We start from the raw sequence: 23,529 nt of genomic DNA, 5'->3' as shown, positions 1-23,529 counted from the left end.
TTTGTTTTTAAATGCCTACACAGTCTTGCCCCGCCTTACCTCTCTGAGCTTCTTCATCCCCACATACCCTGTCGGTCTCTCAGGTCAGCTGACCAGCTGCTCCTGGAGGTACCGAGATCCAGGAGGAAGCTCAGAGGGGACAGGGCCTTCTCTATTGTGGCTCCAAAATTATGGAATAATTTGCCCATGCATGTTAGAGAGGCCCCTTCACTGTCCACTTTTAAATCACGTCTTAAAACCCACTTTTATTCCTTGGCTTTTAACCTCAGTGAGACTTAGTTTCTTTTTTTAATGCAGTAGTTATTTAATTAATGATTTCACTCTTCTTTTATTTGTTTTTTATTTATATCTCATGTAATTTTATTTTACAGTTCCAATGTACAGCACTTTGTGTCAGCTGTGGTTGTTTTAAAGTGCTTTATAAATAAAGTTGATGATGATGATGATGATGACGGCAGCATATAGAATAAATCCAATAAAAAGGATATATAGAACATAGGACGTACTAAATTGACTTTTGCTACGGTGTTTGAGTGTAATTATGACTAAAAAAATGCACATTTGCCTTTTTGCGGCATATTTTAGTAGAAATGTTATATGTTATGTTTTATGACACAGTGCACTTTATTATAATGTAACCTTTATTATAAAGGACTTGTCCTAAATACATGGCAAATTGTCAAATGTATGGACAAACTAAGGTGCAATGCTTTACCTTCCTCTCCATCCCTGTTAGCAGGATGAAGGCAACCTCTTGTGTTGTGCATTCTTGGTTTTCAAATTTCAGTTGTTAACCTCAGTGTAAAAGCTTCACTGTGCCTTCGGCAGCTTCAACATCATCAGTAAAGAGAGATTTAAATATGTGTAATATCACACTGTGTCAATTAGTTCACCGGAGTCACAAGCTGTAACACTGATGCTGCGTTAAGGGACCATGGGAAAGATGGGAGAGACAAGTGTCCTCTACAAAAGCCCTAAAACCCTTCACTGATGAAAACTGTGGATTAACTTCAACCCAGAAAGTTCAGGAAATCAAAAATCAACTTTAGGTGTCAAATGAATAAATGTGGAAAGCCATTAACTCTCCTGGGGTTTGAGCTTTGATGCAGCTTTAGTGTAAGCCATGGATTTACTGGTCAATCTATGGTTCCACCCTCACCTAAGGTCATGAGCTCTGTGTAGTGACTGAAAGAATGGGATCACAGATACAAGCAGTGTAAATGACTTTTCTCCAAAGGGTGGCTAGTTTCTTCCATAGTGATAAGGTGAGGAGTTTGATCATGTGGTGAGAACTAGTACAGTTGTAAATAAAATACTACATTTTTAATTGGAAATCAAAAAGCTCACTATGCATAAATGACTATATTAATTTTCATTGAGAACACATCATATTAGAGAGAATAACTTCCTTCCGGACAATAAACTGTAACCTGACGCTCTGGTCACGTCTATCGCGTTCGGTGTGGACGTCTATTGGGAAATCTGAAATCGGAGCCTCTTTCACAGAGTTCTGCCGGAGGTTTCTTCCTGTTAAAAGAGAGTTTTTCCTTCCCACTGTCGCCAAAGTGCTTGCTCATAGGGGGTCATATGATTGTTGGGTTTTTCTCTGTATCTACTGTACAATATAAAGCGCCTTGAGGTGACTTTTGTTGTAATTTGGCGCTATATAAATGAAATTGAATTGAATTGAATCGAATTGAATCCAGTATTCCCTGTTACAACCTTTCTCCTCAGTCTGCTGAGTATCTTTGTCAACAGCAGCTGAGTGTGAGAATGGATTATGCACTCTGATAACAAGTGCAGCAACATTTTGCAATGCTCACAAAGTTTCTCCCTAAAGATTTTCACTTAAATGAAAAGTCTTTCCCTTTTGACCATCTCTGAATCGAGGAGGGGGGCCTGAGGGTACATCTTTCGCCATCTTGCAATGCTGTGATTGCAGCCATTCCCCAACTCTCTGTGAATGGTACTCATGGCCATTGATCAGTGGGCTTTGATCAAGGGTTGGTGATCAATGGTCATGAGAATTTGCATAATCATGATGAAGGAACTGACCTCCCAGTCCGTTGTTCCTACAGCGGATCCAGTCATTATGCAAATGTACTGTTTATAAGATTAGGAAAACCTGCAGTCAGCTGAGACTGAAGAAGTCACTTGGATGAGCGACGAAACGTTTCTCCCACTGAAAACGATACGTCCAGATGAACAAAATCAACCTTTGAAGATTTACCTAAGTGGATGTTTGAGAATGCATCAAGACGTAAAAAGCTAATAAAATGGTAAAAAAGGACTTCCTGCGGATACGTTTTGTCCTTACTCGTCTGCAGCTCCGTCAGCATGTGTAAAATGCTCTTGTTTCAGTTGCTCTAATTTTAGTTTCTGCTAAAGAGGGGATCATGTTCAGCTCAGCTTGTTTGATTTTATTTCAAACTGATACTGAAGTGTGTACTTAAATCGATAGAAAGCAGAGTTTCACTGGTCTGGCCCACTCAAGATTAAAATTTGGTTTATGTGATTGACGACGTAAAATGAGTTTGAGATCTCTGTCATTCACTATTCCTTTAAGTCAGTGCTCAATGTGAATCATTAGGGGGCGCTAGTACGCCTTTCAGTCCAATCTGCCAGAAAAGCAATAGAAGAAGAAAAAAACGGACGTGACGCGATGTTTTGGCTGTTCGGTGCAGTATCTGAGAGACTTGGTACTGCAGGCGAAGAAATCTCAAATATTAATAAGCTATAATTGAGGAGGACCAGCTGTGAGCGCATACTGCTGGATATCCGAAATAAACAGGTATGTAAACACGATCGACTACAAAACGTGCGTCTTACTTCAATAATATTTGACACAATACTAGACGTGCAACGGGAAGTAGTGTGAAGGCAAAGCACGGAAACGGAAAAGAAAGGGGAAAAAAGAACCTTTGTGCACAGTTACATAATTTACATTTCACCATTAAAGTGTGTGTGTTTACACACACTTAAAGTGTTCAGTGTATTGCAGGGATGGGCAACTCCAGGCCTCGAGTGCCGGTGTCCTGGAGGTTTTAGATGTGTCCATGATACATCACAGCTGATTTAAAGGGCTAAATGACTCCTCAGCATTTCTTGAAGTTCTCCAGAGGTCTGGTAATGAACTAATCATTTGATTCAGGTGTGTTAACCCAGGGTGGGATCTAAAACCTGCAGGACACCGGCACTCGAGGCCTGGAGTTGCCTACCCTTGGTGTAGTGTATGCACTCTAAACGACCATCTTTGAACAGGTGATTTCAAGTCACATGATAAGCTGAGGCAGGGTGTCACAATGGTTTGACACAAAATCTCTTATGATATTGACCCTCTTTTCACACCTTTGTTGTGTGATGAGAGACATAAGGGGCAACTTAAGGGGCAACTCCCACCAGGTTTTAAATTCCTGGAACTATCCACCATTTGGCTTTAGAATTTTAAAAAAAAGTGTATCGGATAGGAGGTGAAACATGCAATCTAGCTACTTTCTTTCCAAGCGCCTTAGACGACTGTTACCTGAATGACTGAATGATATATTGTTAAGAGTTTTTCTTCCCCACTGTTGCCAAAGTGGTTGCTTAACATTTGATTGTTGGTGTGTTCTTTGTATTATTGTAGGGTCTTTATCTTACAATAAAAAGTGCCTTTAGGCAACTGTTGTTGTGGTTTGGTGGTATATGAATAAAATTGAATTTAATTAAAAATTAAATTGATTTGAATTGAACGGCAACAATTAAAGAAGAAAAGGAGTATAAATAAAGGCAAGCAGCTAAACAATAAGAATGGAATAGACAATTAAAATTTATCAATAAAAAAGACGGCTATGGGACAGGAGCTTGGTACATGTTTGTCATGATTTTAGAGAGCAGCGATGGCGCAGAATAATCCTCGTGGTGGTTCACTGGGGGTGAATACTGGCCGGATTAGCAGTTTTTCTGTGCTAAGAGCAGCAACTTGTATATTTTTTCTGTGTTCGTGGAGGTGTGCGTGTCTTCAGCCCTGGGTGTCTGAACCAAACCAAGATAGGTCAGAAATGTGTTCCAAATGTTATTAAATAATGGTACATTGATTCTATGGAATTGGTGAAAGAAAATGAAAATATTGCAGAACTAAATCTCGTCAAAAATCACTAGTTAATTCAAACACATGAAGTGACCCACTACCCCCCCCCCCCCCCCCCCCCTTCCACAACTAAAGAAATGAAGAGAGGAGGGAAATCCTTCAGGCACAAAGGACCATGATCTTTTTATATTTACAGCTTAGTTATTACAAATGCCTCATTATCATTCCTTTTTTTTTAAATCTGTGTGTTCCACATAATCTGACCCTCTTGGCTTGCTTCCAAGAGAGTTTTTGCAGTATACTTCCACAGTCCTTTTTCCTTTTTCCCTTTAGGGCTGTTCGATATAACGATATATATCGGATGACGATATTAAAAACGTCTATGTTTCATTTTACGCTATCGTTTGTTTCGTGGTGTCACAAAATAAACTGTTTACGGCAACATTTTTTTCATTATATTGATGGTCACAGTAGTGGCTATATTAATTTTTTAAAGTTCTCTCTTTCTTTAAAGTTCTCTTTATATTTGATATAACCACACTACAGACAGAGAAGCAGTTGTTGTTGTTTTTTTGCCTTGTCCTTAGCAACAATGACGGTAAAACCACCATGTGTCCGCGTGTTTATTTTCCACATAAACCTTTCACAATAAAGCTCAAGATCCTGTTGAGACTTTTCAAAATAAACTGAATCACGTGAAAGAGCAGATTATTTACGGATGAGAAGCAAAAAAGAGCCGCCAGGTGCTAAAAAATAAACCTTAGACTCAAACGTTAGAACAGGCTTTTCCCCGCAGCACGCCGTGTAAGAAATACTCACAAAGAAAACGGCGACCGTTACAACTTATGTCTAAAAATGTATCGTTTCAATTAAAACACTCGACTCCAGGTACGAGACGCCCAGCTGGAAACACTTCATGCAAGTCGAGCTGCCCGAGATTCACAGAATTTATAGAAAATGTTAAATTTTTGTGATTTATATCGTTCCCAGGACGATGGATGTCTTAATATCGGGATATGAGATTTTGGTCATATCGCACAGCCCTAATCCCATAATCAAAAAAGTTAAACACATTCACTTCTTGCTACTTTTCAAGAACCCTGTATCAAGTTACATTGTGTTACCATCTGTTCTTATGTATTGTTTTACTACTGTCCTATTATTATTATTTTTTCTTCAATAATGGTTGAAAAAATTGTTACCATTTGCTTTAATATAAATTTTAATTCATGTAATTACTGTTTTATTTCAGTATACAACAGTGAAAATCAAACTGCCTTAAATGAAGCTGGCATCAGCAATTGAATGTTGTGCACTCTGAACTTTGTCAATAAAAATGTGATAACTCGAGTCACTCACACAGGTGCTCTTAAACATTTGTCCAATTTGTACACTCCAAATTTCACTCACATATGTGAGCAACATGCTCTCAGTGTACAGACTTGCTAGAATATATTTGCTCAGATGTGCCTTCCTGTCATCATATTAGTAACCTTCTTGTTATGTCCCCTTATCCTTTAAGATCCCCTACAGCAATATGAAGTGTGAGGAAGAGGAGAGTCTGAATGACCCGGAGATCTATAACCAGGAGTGGAACTTTGGTCTGAGCGAGGATGGTCCACAACTTCCACAGATTAAAGAGGAACAGGAGGAAGTCTGCACCAGTCAGGATGTAGTACAGGTTGTAGTGAAGCAGGAGTCTGAAGAAATCTTCGCCTGGACTGGGAAAGAGCGATTCAGAGTGCTGGATAACATCTGGAAACACGAGGAAGACTTACACTGCACAGGTATATAAAACTTAATAGTTGTTGGGGGCGTTTTTCTCTGTGCACAGACACACTCTACCTCTCCTTTTATTCTTCAACAAAAAACATGTATGGTGCTTTTTGAATTTGCTTAACTTGCTGAACAGAATCAACTTTTGGGAACCAGGTGCAGAACGACTCTTTGCTGAACAGAAGAGTGTTCTGGATTCTTTGTGGTCATGAGGCTATCACAAGACAGCAGTTCTCTTGTCCGTATTGCCAAAGCTTGAGAGCCCAACCAGTCAACCCTAAGATGGCTGATTTGCATCCTTCTTAGCTCAGATTGCATAAACCAACATTTTTTGATATCTCGGCCAGGGTTGTTATCTCTGCCCTGTGGATGAACATAAAGGCCACGACACAGTCTCAGCTGCAGCAGAAAGGACTGAGAGGCAGAGAGAGCTGGAGGTGAGTCGACAAAACATCCAGCAGAGAATCCAGGACAGAGAGAAAGATGTGAAGCTGCTTCAACAGGAGGTGGAGGCCATCAATCAGTCTGCTGATCAAACAGTGGAGCACAGTGAGAAGATCTTCACTGAGCTGATCCATCTCATCCAGAAAAGAAGCTCTGATGTGAAGCAGCAGATCAGATCCCAGCAGGAAACTGAAGTGAGTCGAGTCAAAGAGCTTCAGGAGAAGCTGGAGCAGGAGATCACTGAGCTGAAGAGGAAAGATGCTGAGCTGAAGCAGCTCTCACACACAGAGGATCACATCCAGTTTCTACACAACTACCCCTCACTGTCAGCACTCAGTGAGTCTACAGACTCATCCAGCATCAATATCCGTCCTCTGAGCTACTTTGAGGATGTGACAGCAGCTGTGTCAGAGGTCAGAGATAAACTACAGGACATTCTGAGAGAGCAATGGACAAACATCTCACTGACAGTCACTGAAGTGGAAGCCCACAGCTTGTTGGCCTTATTGTAATAACACTGCACTTCGTAGATCAGTGTGTCAACCTCAAGGTGCTGACAAAGGAGCAAAAATCTACTTGGATTAAGTCTAATAATCACTGTTGGCATTGTGGGTGGCACCACCGGGCCAGTGTTGGTTAAACCTCCTAGGACCTGGCATCCACATATATGGACATCACATTTTGGGTTATTTAGACCAGAATACTATCTAAATCCACTTGAACCCCTAACTGTACACATTTTCCTGTTTAGAAGCAAAGTTACCTTCTACTATGTAGGCAAAATAAAATTGATTTATTTTTTATTGTCTTTCTTTTTCTTTAGATTCGTGGCAGATATGTAACCAGGAGAGGAACTCCAGACCAGGAGGACAAAGATCCTTCACAAACTAAAGACGAACAGGAGGAATTGTCCATCAGTCAGGAAGGAAAGCAGCTTTCACTGAAGAAGGAAGCCAAAGATACCATCATCTCGACCAGGCAGGAGCTGGGCATCAAGTGGAACACTGAAGTAAAGTTGCACATACCGTATTTTCACAACCATAAGGCGCACTTAAAAGTCTTAGATTTTCTTCAAAAAGTGCGGCGCGCCCTATAGCGCAGTGCGCCCTGTGTGTTGTAAGGAGGACGTAGTAGAGAACACCATGAGAACGCTAAAGGGTGAAGTGTGTGCGTTGACTTTATTGCACATACCTGTATAAAAGAACAGGTATGTGCGTTATGCAGGACATCGTTGTTTTAACAACCCTGAAAATGGCAAAGAGACACGCTTACGAAGCACAGTTTAAACTGAAGGCCATCAGCTACGCGGAGGAACATGGAAATCGAGCAGCGGCGAGAGAATTTAAGATTAATGAATCGATGGTTCACAAGTGGAGGAAGCTGGAAAACAAGCTCCGGCAGGTCAAGAAGACGCAGCTGAGTTTCCGCGGACATAAGGCGATCATCGAGCAAAGAACGAGCGGGAGAAGCGTTTCGACGGTCACCATTCGGCTAAAAGCAGTTTCACTTTCACTTTTTATGAAACGGTGCCATTTTTCCATCCGGACCAGGACTACGGTAGCGCAGCAACTTCCAGCGGATTATAAGGAAAAGCTGGCCATCTTCCGCTCCTACTGCAGCAAACACATCGGCGACAAACACATCCAGCGATGGATGACCGATGGAGACCACAGTTTCACCAAGAGTGGAAGGCAGCGCCGGGCGAGTTACGCCACAATTTGCCAATGGATTGTAGATGCTTGGGCTAACATGTCTGCTGGCACTGTTGTTCGAGCTTTCGCGAAAGCCGGCATCATTTCCGAGGAGCCGCACGGCACGGAAAGTGACTCTGACAGTGAAGACAGTGAACCTGGCATGTTTGATGAAGATTTAGCGCAGCTGTTCAATTCAGACACAGAGGATGAGGACTTCGATGGGTTTGATTGATGATAAAAATGTGAGTACCAAACTTTGTTTTGCTCCTGCTTTATTTTTAAATACGCACACTTGTATGCTTGTGTGTTGTTGATGATGACGATTACTGGTAATAAAAATGTGAGTAAGGTACCGAACTCAGGTTTGCTCCCGCTTTATTTTTAAATACGCATACGGTACTTGTATGCGCCCTATGATCCAGTGCGCCTTATGTGTGTGTTAAATACAGTAATGGCACACATAACTGAGACTGCGCCTTTTAGCACAGTGCGTCTTATGGTCGTGAAAATACGGTAATATGTATGCAAAGCTGTAATGGATGGATTTCTTACTACAAAACTGAATAAAACTCATGTTGGGTCCTATTCAGACCTCAGAGATATGTTATAGGGGCACATGAAGAATCTAAAGACCAACTGCAATAAGCAGCATTAATGCATCTGTTTTGTAAACTTTTTAAATATATTGACAATTTAAAATTAATTTAAAATTGACAATTTTCCCTATTAGTGCCGAATGTTTAATTTGAAAATAAATTATCGATTTTAAACTAAGCTTTTCACAAACCACACAACACTATGATAGGTGTGTCCCTGTGCCACGTTTCTGGGTCTTCCTGTCTTACCCTTTGGATTCCAGCACAAGGCCTGTGTAGTGATGTTATTGGTGGACTTCCTGAGGGTGTGGCCAGCTGTTGATGAATATCTGCAATATACACAGGGTTGTGTTTGTCTTGCTACATGTTTATGAAATATAGAGAAGTGTAAGTTTTTAAAATGCCCGGCTTGGTGGATGCTCTAATCTCTCTTTAGCTCTTGAGCTCAAGAAAGGTCAGAAGACGGTTCCAGACAATAACTTAATGCCCACTCATATCCTGGGCCATGTGACCTCAGTAAATCACATGATAGGGTGGGGCAAGGCCTCTCGATGTCTTTCTGAAAGTGCTGTAACAAGGTTTAAGAATTTAATTCACCCACTGTTGTTATCCTTAATGCCCTGTACCAACGCAGAGCAGCTACCTGAATGCTACTCCAACAGAGGTCGATTATCTTGTTAATAATTTTACCTCCTCACTACGTACGACTCTGGATACTGTAGCTCATGCGACAAGAGAAGAATCAGAAGTACCTGACTCTGTAGTATAACTCTCAAATACGCACCTTAAAGCAGGTAACAAATACATGTGTACTGAGTTTTTGTAACCTTGTAAATCAAAATATGTGAAAATTTGGTGTGTGTGTGGTAAAAAGAAAAAAGATTTGTGTTTGTTGTAGCTCAGAATTCTTTGCCAGCTAAATCCGTATATATATTTCTGCACTACGTCACACCGACACACAGTTTACTCAGTTCCACTTTTTGTGTCAGAGAACAGATGGGTTTGGCTGTTGAAGGGGTGCTTTACTGAACTTCAGGTCCTGGAAGAATAAATGCCCTTTTATATGCCAGCAATACATGTTTTTATTGAACATTTGAAGATAACACAACACAAACTCTAGAAGAGGACATAAAGTCAGAGATAGAAACGACAAGGAGCAGGCGCATCTAGTACACATAGAGCTGTCACAAAAACTCACAGAGCTCAGCAGCCAGCGCAACAAATTCTGAATCCTTGGCTTTTAGTTAGCAGTTAGCATTAGCAACACATGCTCCATCCGCTGTGAAAGGGCCCTTATGCTAAGACATCTGGGATAAACACTGGTTTGAGCGCGGAGTCAAGGAGGCGATTTACGTGAAAAGGGAAAGACAATCTCTGAATCGAGGAGGGGGCCTAAAGGTACATCTTTCGCCGTCTTACAATGCTGTGATTGCAGCCATTCCCCAACTCTCTGTGAATTGTACTCATGGCCATTGATCAGTGGGCTTTGATAAGTGGTTGTTGATCAATGGTCGTGAGAATTTCCATAATTATGATGAAGGAACTGACCTCGCAGCCCATTGATCCTTCAGTGGTGCTAGGTTCAGTCATTATGCAAAATTACAGTTTATAAGATTAGGAAAACCTGCAGTCAGCTGAGACTGAAGAAGTCACATGGATGAGTGACGAAACGTTTTGAAACGCTACATCCAGATGAATAGGATCAACTTTTGGAGATACTCTGGATGGGATTATTATTTGTTTGTGATTTTTATTTGTGACCACGATATGTCCTCCAATGAACATATTAAACAAATATGGAGGACTGCTTTCTTCCATTTGCACAAAATCTGTAAAATTAGAAATATCCGGTCTCAGAGTGACGCTGAAAAACTAGTTAATGCATTTATTACTTCTAGGACTACTGTAATTCATCATTATCAGGATGTACTAAAAACCCATGAAAAGCCTTTAGTTAATCCAAAATGCTGCAGCAAGAGTACTGACAGGAACTAGAAAGAGAGCATATTTCTCCTATATTGGCTTCCATTCATTGGCTCCCTGTTAAATCCACAGTTTAATTCAAAGTCCTGCTATTCACACACAAGGGCAAGTACCATATCACCCCATTGGATCACTTCGCTCTCGCACTGCAGGCTTACTCATTGTTCCTAGAGTATTTAAAAGTAGAATTGGAAGGAGAGCCTTCAGTTTTCAGGCCCCTGTTCTGTAAAACCAGTTTCCAGTTTGGATTCGGGAGACAGACCGTCACAGTTGACGCTGGCCAACTGTGGGAATGTGAGGAAGGAGCTGTGAATGCAAGCAGTGCGTTTATTTACAGTGCATGGAAAATAACAATAAAACCCGAATGCGTTCCCGACTCCCGTGACATGTCCTCTTCCCAGTGTTAGTGTTCTTTGTCCCCGCTCCTCAGTGTCTGAGCACCCCGTGCTCGCTGCCCTCTCATCTCCACACTTCTCCTGGGAAAATAACAATGCAGCAGATTAAACTTACTAACTGGCCAAGAGACTAACATAAAGCCACGCAATGATCCAGCGTCAGAGAAAGCTCCACCACACTCTTAAGTAGCTCCTCCGACGAGGCTTGATCAGCTGCCCCATGAGGCGACTGTTGCTGTGATTTGGTGCTGTATCAATAACATTGACTTGAAGAGAGTCAATAGTCAGCTGGTAACACAGAAAATACAGCATTAATATTTATTTAGAAGCATTAGTTTGTCTGAGAATCTGTTTTTTACTGCAAAATTTTTGTCCTGTTTTTAAATCTCACCTGATGCATGATCATCTTTTTATTTATGGAAATTAGATTTCCAAAATGTCTATCACTGAGTCAGCTAAACAGCTTATCCCCAGAACATACCTTTTACTGGTACATGTGAGAACCATGTTTACCATGTAAGGACCTGCTAATTGTTGAGGTTACATTACAGTTGATCCAATTTATGTTTTTCTGATATTATCATTTTGTCCCTTCAGATCCTCCACAATGTGACTGTAAAGACAAGGAGGGCCTCACAGATCAGCAGGTCCGTAACCAGGAGAAGAACTCCAGTCTGGACCAGGAGGATTCTTCACAGATTAAAGAGGAACAGGAGGAACTCAGTACCACTCAAGTGGCATAACCACTTGTACAAAAGCAGGAGACAGAAGCTTTTCCTGCTCGTGAAGAAAACGACCACAGTGAACCAGAACCAAGCAGTGACCAGCTCCTTTCTCACAACTCTCCTGACACTGATCAGGAAGAAAACAAGGATGGTGACTCACACAGAAAAAAGTCAGATCAAGTCGTAGCAGGACTGAGAGTTCAAAATTCCAAGACAGTACATTTATGTAGTACCTGTGGGAAAAAATGTAATAGGATGGAAAACTTGAAACAACACATGCAAATTCACACAGGTGAGAAGACGCATTCTTGTAGCACCTGTTGGAAAAATTTTACTCTAAAAATGCATTTAAATGAACACATGAGAATTCACACCGGTGATAAGCCTCATTCTTGTAGCACCTGTGGGAAAAGATTTAGTTTAGCAGCAAATTTGAGAGCCCACATAACAATTCATACAGGTGAAAAAACATATTCCTGTAGCACATGTGGGAAAGGATTTAATCACAAGACATCTTTAAAAATACACATGGAATTGCATACAGGGGAAAAGCAATATTCCTGTAGCAGCTGTGGGAAACGATTTAGTGTGGCAGCAGCTTTGAGAAGTCACATAAAAATTCATACAGGTGAGCAGTCAAATTCCTGTATTACCTATGGGAAACAATTTAGTGTGGAAGGAACTTTGAGAAGTCATATAAGAATTCATTCAGGTGAGAAGCCATATTCCTGTAGCACATGTGGGAAAGGATTTAATCATAAAGCTTCTTTTAAAATACACATGGAATCACATACAGGTGAAAAAAGATATTCCTGTAGCACATGTGGGAAAGACTTTAGTGTGGCAACAACTTTGAGAAGTCACATAACAGTTCATACAGGTAAAAAAAAACACATTGTTGTAGCACATGTGGCAAAAGTTTTAGTTGTCTTGAGTACTGGAAAGCCTACATCAGTGTCCACGCAGGTGAGAAACCACATTGCTGCAGTACATGTGGGAAAAGTGTTAGTTCCCTCACAAACTTAAATTCACATGAGAGTCCGGTGAGAAGCCGTATTGTTGTGGTGCCTGTGGAAATGGGTTTTACTCATATGTCAAGTTTGAAAAGACACATGGGAGGCCACACAGATGAGAAGCCACATTGTTGCAGTGTCTGTGGGAAAATTTTTAGTCGTATGTCAAGTTTGAAAATACACATTGGTTTTTCACCTGTGTGGCCTCTATATTGTTGTAGCAGCTATGGGAAAAAATTCACTTCTTCGGTACAGTTGAAATATAGGAAAACATGCTACATGCTAAGTTTCATTTTTAGAAAATGTTGGTGGCGGAGCTTATGTGTCTCTGACTACATTAACAGGTACATTTGGTAAATGTAACTTTTTCTGACTGTTTTGGCTTTTTACCCAATATAAACAGTATAAACAAGTTTTGTTTTTTTTTTTTGTTTTTTTGTTTTTTTTTTTAATCCTTCTAGGAAGGCTGAAGATTTTTGAAAGCTCAGTTTCTGTGTTTCCATATGGACAAGAAAAACAGAGTTTGTCTCACAACTTTAAAGGTGTGCACCTTTACCACCTTTATCTGACACCATTCCGTTATTATTTGTGGGCTTTTGATTGACATTTGATGGACATTTCTTCACGTTGCTTTGGTTCGGTGTCAACAGTGCTTGAGATCACATGAGTCTTAATGTAATCAGAACTATTTGCCAAGTTATTATAGGTGTTAGGAAGGTTGTTTTTAAAATGTATTCCGCTACAGATTACAGAATACATGGCCCCAAATGTAATTTGTAATGTATTCCATTACATTAATCAATGGGAGTAATGCTTTTTACAACTACAAAAATGTATTATTACTGTGTGATGATACATTAGAGCAGAGGTCTCAAACTTAAATGAGCTGTGGGCCACTTCTGACACTGTCATGTCATTGGAAGGCCACTTTAGTGTTCAGGTAGTACAAAAAACCCCCAAACAAATAAACAAGAAAACACCCACAACCAATTCCTAAAATATGATCTTTTGTTTGTTTGTTTTTCCATTTCAAATATTGTATTACAAGACAAAACTGCAAACGTGAACGCAGTTTTTTTTCTCACTCTTAAGTCTTTTATTGAACTACCAAATAAATATATTAATACTCTCTTTTGACCAGACACGTGACAGCTTTTCTGCTATAATTTCGTTCGTATTTACCAAAATAAAAATGCAGACATAAGTGTACACATTAGTTTTTGACTGCTAATGAAAAATGTTTTCTTTTTGTACTCTGCCAGGATTCCTGGATCGTTGACACAGTGTCTTCAGTCTTAGACTTTGTCATGGTTTAGGTTTCATGTTTGCTGTTTAACTGTGTCAACCTTCTGTTTATGTGCATTATGTGTAGTTCTTCTTACTGTGTTATTAGTTAGATTATATTCAGCTGTGTACTCACTGGTCTCTAATTGTCATCATTTGCCAGAGTATTTGAGACCCAGGCATTAGTCTTGTTTGGGTTTCCACCAGCGTGGAATTACCAAAAATATTTAGGGGATAGCCTGACATATGAAACAGGACAAAACAGCTGTGTAATCCATTTATTTCAACAAACTAACTGTATTCTAAATATCACCTTTTTAAATGGTAACCGTAACAGAATACAGTTACTCATATTTTGTATTTTACATACATAACGCTGGTACATGTATTCCGTTACTCTCCAACATTGGTTATTATCTAATATTTTGGACTAATGTTTAACTTTGATAGTGTTGTGTTCCATTTTGAAAGGTTTGTAATATGTGGTTGGTAGAAACTGGCGAAAGATGCACGTGGTAATTATTTTATATGTATGAGTCACTTTAACAGCCCAAAGTTGACCTCAGCTGTAAACCACCTCAAGCATAATGCAACTTATACATGTATGGGTGTGTGGATATGTGTATGCATATGTATATATACACATATTTACATATTACATACATATTACATATTTACATATATTTAATATTTATGGATGTATGTGTATTCGTACATGTGTGTGTGCATCCAGGTGGAAAATAGCTTTCAGGCCTGCAGGTATCAGGCTTGTGATGTTTTACTTAGTCTTACAGAGGACAGAAACTGTTTTTTGGAGTGGCACAAATAACTTTTGTGGAATCCTATTTGATGCAAAACACCTGATTGCTCTCTAAATAATTTAAAATGGGTTAAAAATGTCTGTGGCATTGGCTTTATTTTTAGGTAAATAGTTGCATATAACTTTGTTGTTTGCAAAACTTGTGCATAAGTTTTTAAAACATACAATTTCTATTTGCATTCCAAGTTAAGAAAATTATTTGTTAAACATGTTTGTGGTTTTTACAGTAAAAAAAATTAACTTTTTCGTACTCTGATTTTGTTTATTTTGTCTGATTTTGAAACTGTGTTAATAAAGTATGTCAAAAGGAAAGGTAAAATCAAAATGCCATAAAAACAACAAAAAACATGGATCTTAAAAACAATAGAACTATATCTGTTGAATAATGATTCTGATTTTCACTATGACACTTGCTTTTCAGTTTAAGTCATGGACCTAAATGCGTCACCTTTTGTTTCCGTTATAAAGAAGAGACTCACACAATAACTGATACTCAGAATAGAAGTGGTGCAGAAGGAAGTTCAGCTGAACCAAGAAACCTTTTCTTGTTTGATCTGTTTGGATCTTCTAAAGCAGGGGTGTCAAACTCAAATACACAGTGGGCCAAAATTTAAAACTGGAACAAGGTCGCGGGCTAACATTAATATTTATTGAAAAAAAGATCTTCCTCCAGATTTAAGAATGAATCTCTTCTTATGGACTCAAACAAGTTTTGCTGAAAAACTGAACATGGAACAAGCAAAGCTTAATACTAAACAATATATATTAGCTGTATAATACCAGTAGGCCAGCTCTAATAATAATTTGGTATGGCTTCGCGGGCCAAATGTAATTAGGCTGCGGGCCAAATTTGGCCCATGGGCCAGAGTTTGACACCTATGTTCTAAAGAATCTGGGGACTATTGTCTCTGGACACAGCTACTGCATGAACCGTATTAATGGCTTTTAGGATGGAGAGGAGAAAATCAGAATCGGAATACTTTATTAATCCCGAAGGAAATTAGGGAAAAGAAAAATCTACCCTTGCCAATAAAGCATCTTTACTTTACTGCAGCTGTGATGAAAATAAAGCAACAGTGTGAGTGTGAGGCATGTAAAGTGTTAAGCATACTTTGATGGTCTGCAGTAAGACACCTTAAGCATAATGAATTGTCAGAGATGGGCATTACAGCTAATTCTCAACTTGAATAATTGGGAACGATAAATTCTTTATCCAGGTTTCTGCAAAGCTCCAGACTTTGTCAGGAATTGATTTTTGTTGGACTGACCTGATGAGGGCAGTATTACGCCTTTGACACCTCCAGTCTACTGTAAGTACAACAGAAGAAGAATAGTGGCAATGGCGCCATTGAGAGATTCTATCGCAATCCTGAGTTATGTTTGAAGACGTTGGTTTGGCGGTATCGGTTGTTGTTGCAATAATGTCTTAAATTCAGCATCTGAGAGAGGTTATCAAGGAGAGATTAACTTCTGCTGCAGAAGAAATCTTCTCAGAGTTTGAAAAGACGATCGTCCGGTATGAGGAGGAGATTAGTCAGCTAAGACTGCTTGATATCAGACCCGGGATAAAGTCGCACAATACAGGTGTGTAAATTTGTGGAGATGTGGGGGTTGCGGGATCATCGCAGGATTCACGTGGGCATGTGGACATGTGGACAATTCCCGAGGATCTTTAGAGGCATTCGGAGTGTGTGGATAGAGGCTCTGGTGACTTAAACTCCAGTGACATGTAAAGTAATAGGCAACAGCTTTATTTAGTGACCAACGCGGTTTGTAGTCTTCATCAGCGTCATTGCAAAATGTCAAATGGCTTGTGTTTAAATAAAAATCAGGAAACAGAAAAAGAAATCTCCAATTAGACCAATCACAGCTTCACAAATAAAGCAGTTGACCAATTATCATTTAACAGGTTGGTATTGGTAAATTGGTTAAGCCACAGCCCAAATAGGTTCTGGACTGAGCCACTTCAGATTAAAAGGGGAGAAAAGATAAATGGCCTGTATTAGTATAGCGCTTTATTAGTCCCTAAGGAGCCCAAAGCGCTTTACACATCCAGTCATCCACCCATTCACACACTGGTGATAGCAGCTACATTGTAGCCACAGCCACCCTGGGGCGCACTGACAGAGGCGAGGCTGCCGGACACTGGCGCCACCGGGCCCTCTGACCACCACCAGTAGGCAACGGGTGAAGTGTCTTGCCCAAGGACACAACAACGGAGACTGTTCAAGCCGGGGCTTGAACCGGCAACCTTCTGATTACAAGGCGACCTCCCAACTCTTGAGCTACAATCGCCCCAATGTAAAAAATCACTGCATGTCTTAATGTAATACATGCTAAAAAAGTACACAGAAACCTGCAAACAAGTTAATATAAAAAATACAGTACCTACAGGAACATTAAAAGGAAAATGAAGCTCTGACAAGCCTATCTGTTATGTTTTTACCTCTCTTAAGTTATCATTGGCGGTTCTTTAAAAATCCCTAATGATAAGCTTGGATCACTTTGAAGGTTATACCAATGTTTTAAAATGATTTCTTTAATGTTCCTGGGTGTTTGTGTAAAAGTTGTCTAGAAGACAAGATTTGATTTATGTTTTGGAGGTTTCTTGATCTCTAAATAAAACTTCCTACTTTTTGAGTCGACCTTTTTTTTTCTGCAGATCTTATCAAGTCCTTCATAATTTCTTTCTTTAACTTTTTTCAACATCTCTTCTTTATTCTCATAGTATTGTTCTGGAATTTCACAGATACGTTTAAGGCTAATCAATTGGCTTACAGGTAAGCTTTTTTTGAGGTGGCTAGGATGGAAACTTTCATGACCCAGACCTAGTGCTAGATTTTTTTAATTATACTCTGCAAAACCTTTCCCACAGTTACAGTAGAGTTATTTTAATCAGTGCAGCATTTTCTTTTGTTTTGCAATGTAATGTATTCCAGTAGGTTTGGGGGTACAGAGAGGTACAGAGATTTCTCTTTTTTGTTACTTTTTTGTCAAGGAAGTTAATTTCTTTAGTGTTGCAATTAAGGGTAAAACATAAACTTGCAAAATGTCCATTTAAGGATTCTACAAACTCCAGTAATGAAGTAACTTGTACATAATCTATATACCATAATAAGTGGGAGGAAAGTGCTATTGTAGTAGTAATATAAAATTAGTTCTTTAGTTCTTCCAGGTGATCAAGAAATAGAAAGGCAAAACTGGGTGCCAGAAATGTTGAGATATGGTATGCTGGGTGTTGGTACCACACTGGCTGGTCTGAGTGTTTCAGAAACTTCTAATCTGCTTAAATATTCCAGCACAAACATCTGTATGATTTACAGAGAGTAATCCAAAAAAGAGAAAATATGCAGTGCCCTTAAAATGACAGTGAGTTTCCTGTACTCGGGTCTCCAGAGTCACCAGGTCTCAACCCAACAGTGCACCTTTGGAATGTAGTGGAACATGAGATTTGCATCATGGATGTGGAATTGACAGATATGCAGCAGTTGTGTGAAGCATTCAGGTCAATATAGACCACAAATATCTGAGGAACGTTTCCATCACTTTCCTGAATCTTCACAAAGAATTAAATCAGCTGTGAGGACGAAAGGGGCTCCAATCCAGTACTAGCATTGTGTATCTAATAAAGTGACCAGTGAGTGTATATTTATTAGTAAAATGTTAAAAGATTAGTATCAACAGCATACTTTAACTGCTTTCATGATCATATTCAGATCATGCTGCTGTTCATTTCTTTGTTTATTCACAGTGTGTGATGATCACTGGCAGTCACATCTAAAAATTAGATCCCAGACAGCTGTAAGGTTATCAACATCACCCAATGAACAAATGACTATGATTGAATGTTTCTGTGGCAACATCTGCAAGAATGCAAGAGCCCGTGAAACCATAAGCTAAATTCTCAATAGGTGACCCCTTTTAATCCTTCTTGATCTTTCTTATCATCACATTAGTCACTATTTTCTTGTGTCCCTTTGTTGAACACGAAGGTCTGGATGATCAGCAGGTCAGTGACCAGGAGAGGAGTCTCAACCAGGAGGACCCAGAGCCTCCACAGATTAAAGAGGAACAGGAGGAAACCCACAGCAGTGAGGAAGTAGAGCAGCTTGAACTGAAGCAGGAGGATGAAGGGATTAATGTCTGGACTGGAGAACAGCTGGATTTGTTGTGTAAACCTGGATTACGGCTGAGCAGAATAGGTATGTGAATCTGTAATATACAGACTTCATAATACCGAAGTGAATATGACTTCTATCAAAAGGCCAGGTGATGACATCACAAAGACACGTGCATTACCGCCTGGCATACTACCTTACTGAAGACATGTTTTCTGTTAGCACAGTAAAATAAAAACTGGATTTAAAATCTTCTGTTTGTTTAAAAAAAAACAACTAAATTTTCCACAATATAGATTTAAGTCATGTTGGCCCAGAACTGTATGCAGAATGTAGGAAAATGTTAAGACAATGAAAAATGTGCATAACTGGCCACATGGACCAAGTTGGAGTAGCGAGCTTTACGCCTCATAAATGATGACTTTCTGCATGTAAACAGAATTCTTTGCTGTTCACCGCATGAGAGATAATATTTAAAACATTTGTGCACCTTAAATATCGCTCACATATCTGAGAGACCTGCTCACAGTGTAACTTCTTTCTTGTGTTGTGTCCATCAAGACCTCCCACAGCAACATGATTGTAAGGAAAATGAGGATCTGGATGACCCACAGGTCTGTAGCCAGGAGAGGAACTCCAGTCTGGACCAGCAGGACACAGATCCTCCACAGACTAAAGATGAACAAGAGGAAATCTCCACCAATCAGGAAGAAGAGCAGCTTTCACTGAAGCAGGAAACCAATATGAGTAAGTAGCTCACTGTTTACGCTAATATTAGCAGCTAACTAGCCAATTACCTTACTGAGACGACTGTACCACTTCGTCGTCAGAAGCCGCCACATGCTTCCTTTTCAGATGCTTGTGAATCACTGTTGTACTGCCATCGAAGGGCTGTTCCATTTTGGAGATTTTGCATTGGAAATTCTTCTCTTTTATTTTCTCAGAAGGCTCCCAGACTTAACGACAGCTGGCGTCCTTGTAGATGCATTGCTGCTTTCTTTTGTTTCAGTCCATTATTACACTCTTAAATCCTACTTTTTCCTGCTTCTTTCAGGATCTTACAAAGCTTCAAACGACGCTTTGCTATTAAATTAGTTGTTGACTTTTAAAGTCGACGTAATCGTGACTAGTTGACTAATCGTGGCAGCCCCAATAGAGGCACATGAAAAATTTAAAGACCAACTGAAATAAGGAAACTGACTGATTCCAAAAGCCAAAATTTCTAGCTTCCCAGTGGCCCACCTGGCAAGACTGTCCTATGTTGGTAAGAATTGTTATAAATGAGCCCAACGAATTGCAGTCATCGCTCCTTCGTTTGTGCTGCGCTCCTGCACCTGCAGGCGCACTTACAGTGAATATCAAATTTAATAACAGGAAGTTAACTAAACATGTAATTCTTTTCCTTCTTGGTTTTGGCCAATTGACAAAAGAACAGGTTATTTGCATGGCTGTGTTTTGTAAACACAGGGTGTTGTGAGTAGAAGAAACAGTCATGAATTTTGGCAAGTCCTAAGCCTAATCAGGGTCACCTCATCCAGCCATATCTGTATGCTTTATCAAAAAGGAAAGCTTTAAGCCTAATCTTAAAACTAGAGAGGGTTTCTGTCTTCTGAATCCATACTGGCAGCTGTTTCCACAGAAGAGGGACCTGAAAGGTGAAGGTTCTACCTCCCATTCTCCCAACCAATCAGGCAATGGATAATTAATCTAAAAAATACATAAATACTGTAGTGAGTGTCCTGTAAATTTTAAGTAAAGTGTTAAATGTTTTCTGCACTTTAACTTTTAAATGACAACATTTTGTTGTTTTGTTTGATTGTATATTGTCTGTATTTTCTCACTGTAGATGGTCTGTAGTTGATATCACATATTTGTGATTCATCACAAGAGTTAAATCACTTGAGAAATGTACGATTCCAAAGTTAAATCGATCACAGAAGAAGAGTGTTTTTCATAGAGTTTGTAAATGAGCAGCCAAAATGGTTTTAAATTAGTCAGCAAAACAGCTTCTCCCCACAACATGCCTTTCATTGGTATATCTGAGCAACATGCTTATCATGTGGAACCTGCTAATGGTTAAGATTACCTTGTAATTTCTGAAACATGTGTTGTTGTTGTCTTTTTTTTTTTTTTAATCTGTCACTTCAGATTTTCCACAACAAGACTGTAAGGACAAAAACCCGCTTGTACTGAAGCAGAAGACTGAAACTTTTCCTGCTTTTCCTGAAGAAAGTGACCACAGTGACCCAGAACCAAGCAATGAACAGCTACTTTCTCAAAACTTCATTTTCATAAGGTTTTTGGAAGCTCGGTTTCTGTTTTCACACATGGACAAGACAAACAGAGTTTGTCTTGCAGCATAAAATTTGTGCACCTTTATCACCCTTTTCTGACGTTATTGTTTTATAGTTTATGGGCTTTGTCTTGGCTGAAGTTTCTTCATTTCTTTCGTCATGGCATTGGCAGTGCTTGAGATATTTTTGGTGTCTTGATGTAAAAAGAACTATTTCTCAAAAACACAATTGGAATTGTCTGTATAAAAAAAATACATGTGTTCATGAGGTAGCCTTAATTAAAGCCAGTTGTTTATCTGAAGTTCACAGTTTGAAGGTGTTTAAAGCAGCAAACAGTTGCAATCACTTTTCGCTGACTTGCACACTGCTAGAAGTCCTGTTGTTGTTTTTGTTGTTTGTTTGTTTTTACATTTTCTTTACATTGGCTTGACATATTTGGGAAGTGCTTTGTATACAGAAAAGGAATATTTTCGGGAATGACAATGTTAAGCAGTTACTCATATTGTTTGTGACCCACATACTTAGGTTGTTTATTCTCTATGTTTATATCATAACTTGTACTGCTTTTATGTGAGCACCTGTTGATACCCAGCTGTTGTTTTGAGATATAATAATTTGGACTAATGTGTAACTTTAACAGTGTTCCATTTTGAATGGTTTGTGATATGTTGGTTGGTAGAAACTGAAACTGGATTTGAAGATGCACTTGGTAATTATTTTATATATATGTGAGTCACTTTGATGGTCCAAACTGTCCAAAAGTTGTAGAATAATTTGTGAAATTTATAGCTTACATTTAACTGTGCAAATTGATTTAAAGGCATAAAAATATCTGTAGTATTAATTGCTTCTTACTATGAGGTTGGCATAACAGTCATTATTCCTGACCCTATGGGCTGACCTTACTATAAAAATGATGGATGAAAAGGTAATTGGAAGAAAGTCCAGAAAGTTATGCAAGACAAATGTTGAATATTATAGAGGAATGCAAAGTTGTGTAAATTCATAGACTGGTCAAAGTGACACATTAATGAACACATTTAATAGATAAATGTTTTTAAGAAAATGATTTTGACAAAATTGGGGAAATCAATCTAGTTTAAGATGGAATTAAATCAGTTTAAAGATAAAATATGGATAATTATATAATAAAGGAGGAGGAGCTCCTCTCCAATAAAGGAGCTCAGAAGTGCCTCGGGAGTCTTCATCTTTATTCATTTTTGTTGGCTTTTGGCCTGCATGTGCTTAAGGCGAACAGGCTAGAGGTCTTTCCTTTCTTTTAAGTTTCTGATTAAGTTGTATGTTCAATAAAACTGTTGGCATCTCCTGTAAATTTTGTGTTTTTGTTTAAATTGTGTTCCAAAAGCCTGAACCAACATCTTTCCGGCCTGAAGAAATTCTGCAAAGCCTTTAAAATTTGCAACCCCACAATCCTGCTGCTCTTTGAAAAACTAACAGTACTTCTAAACGAGATGTTAAACAGGGCTTCGTGTGATCTGCCTTTTGGTGAAGCAACTGGCCAGAAAGATTCAACACATTCAAGGGGCTTCATCATACTGACTTCCTTCTCTTCCTTCTCGGACTTTCCAGGTCCTCAACCGTACTCCATCAGAGGCTTCTGAAGTTGTTTTTCAGAACAAAAGTGGAGCACATAATAGCAAACACTGAACACACAACTCCCCTGTCTGCCAAGAGCATGTCTGAGAACTTCCCTTTATAGCACAATCAGTGACGTGAAGACACATTGTTCAAACAAATCTGCGATGGTATTTTCAGATTAAGTTAGCCAATTAGACATTACAGTGGACTTAATGCAGTCCACAATTCCTTAGGAGGTACTCAACATGAATTTAAACCAGCCTGAATTTAATTAAATAACACACCCCTCCCTCTCTGAGCTTCAGTAACACCAATTTGCATCAAAATCTTGATTAAATCAAAATTCAAGAATCGTTTTAACTGTCTGAGTTAGGTTCAGTCTTCACAGTCACTGGAAGCTCTAATCTTACCGACGTACAGGTTCCAGACCACAACTGAGGCAGCAAATCCAAAAGTGCTTTTCTCCACAGAACCAAACTAGGTCGGTCCTGAAAAGAAGTAACTAACAGGTGTTATACTAATTCATAATGTTTATTATTTTATTACACCATGCAGGCTGCACTTCATTTACCTCAGTGGCAATATAGTGAATTAGACATGTGTAATTAATCTCGTTTGACGTATAGATAGGTGGTCTTGTTATGTATTTAACCCATGTAGAAATTCTCTGCCCACTCACAATTTGAAAATTGTGAAAATTTGTTTATGCTTTATTTTTG

At 39.2% G+C, this 23,529-nt stretch overlaps 2 protein-coding genes across 3 annotated transcripts in view; one reads left to right on the top strand and one right to left on the bottom strand.

Annotated features, from left to right (window-relative positions):
• The window catches only part of LOC308383504 (piggyBac transposable element-derived protein 4-like), a 134,188-nt gene that overhangs the window by 26,523 nt on the left and 84,136 nt on the right, over positions 1-23,529 (bottom strand). The gene's annotated exons all lie outside the window — the stretch shown is intronic.
• On the top strand, positions 2,690-14,977 carry LOC308383558 (uncharacterized protein). 2 transcript variants are annotated; one of them, XR_013969160.1, is made up of 4 exons: positions 2,690-2,791; positions 5,592-5,856; positions 7,113-7,298; positions 11,555-14,977. XR_013969160.1 is itself a non-coding variant. In XM_080861609.1 (3 exons), exons 2-3 carry the CDS (start codon positions 5,607-5,609, stop codon positions 7,178-7,180), a joined length of 318 nt encoding a protein of 105 aa, XP_080717735.1. In that variant the 5' UTR covers positions 2,690-2,791; positions 5,592-5,606; the 3' UTR covers positions 7,181-7,307. The 2 variants fall into 2 exon arrangements, 1 of the variants encoding a protein (XP_080717735.1); XM_080861609.1 differs by lacking the exon at positions 11,555-14,977 and having other exon boundaries at positions 7,113-7,307.

The sequence above is a fragment of the Rhamphochromis sp. 'chilingali' genome, assembly GCF_963969265.1.
Source record: "Rhamphochromis sp. 'chilingali' genome assembly, chromosome: 16".
Lineage (NCBI taxonomy): Eukaryota > Metazoa > Chordata > Actinopteri > Cichliformes > Cichlidae > Rhamphochromis > Rhamphochromis sp. 'chilingali'.
The sequence above is the reverse complement of the archived record's forward strand: the minus strand, read 5'-3'. Positions and strand labels throughout refer to the sequence as shown.

What these genes read in the sequence shown, in the direction of transcription:
- LOC308383558 (XM_080861609.1), top strand. Translation starts at nt 5,607, where the DNA reads ATGAAGTGTGAGGAAGAGGAGAGTCTGAATGACCCGGAGATCTATAAC. An exon ending in GGAAGACTTACACTGCACAG is followed by an intron (nt 5,857 to 7,112) that starts GTATATAAAACT and finishes CTTTTTCTTTAG; the next exon opens with ATTCGTGGCAGATATGTAAC.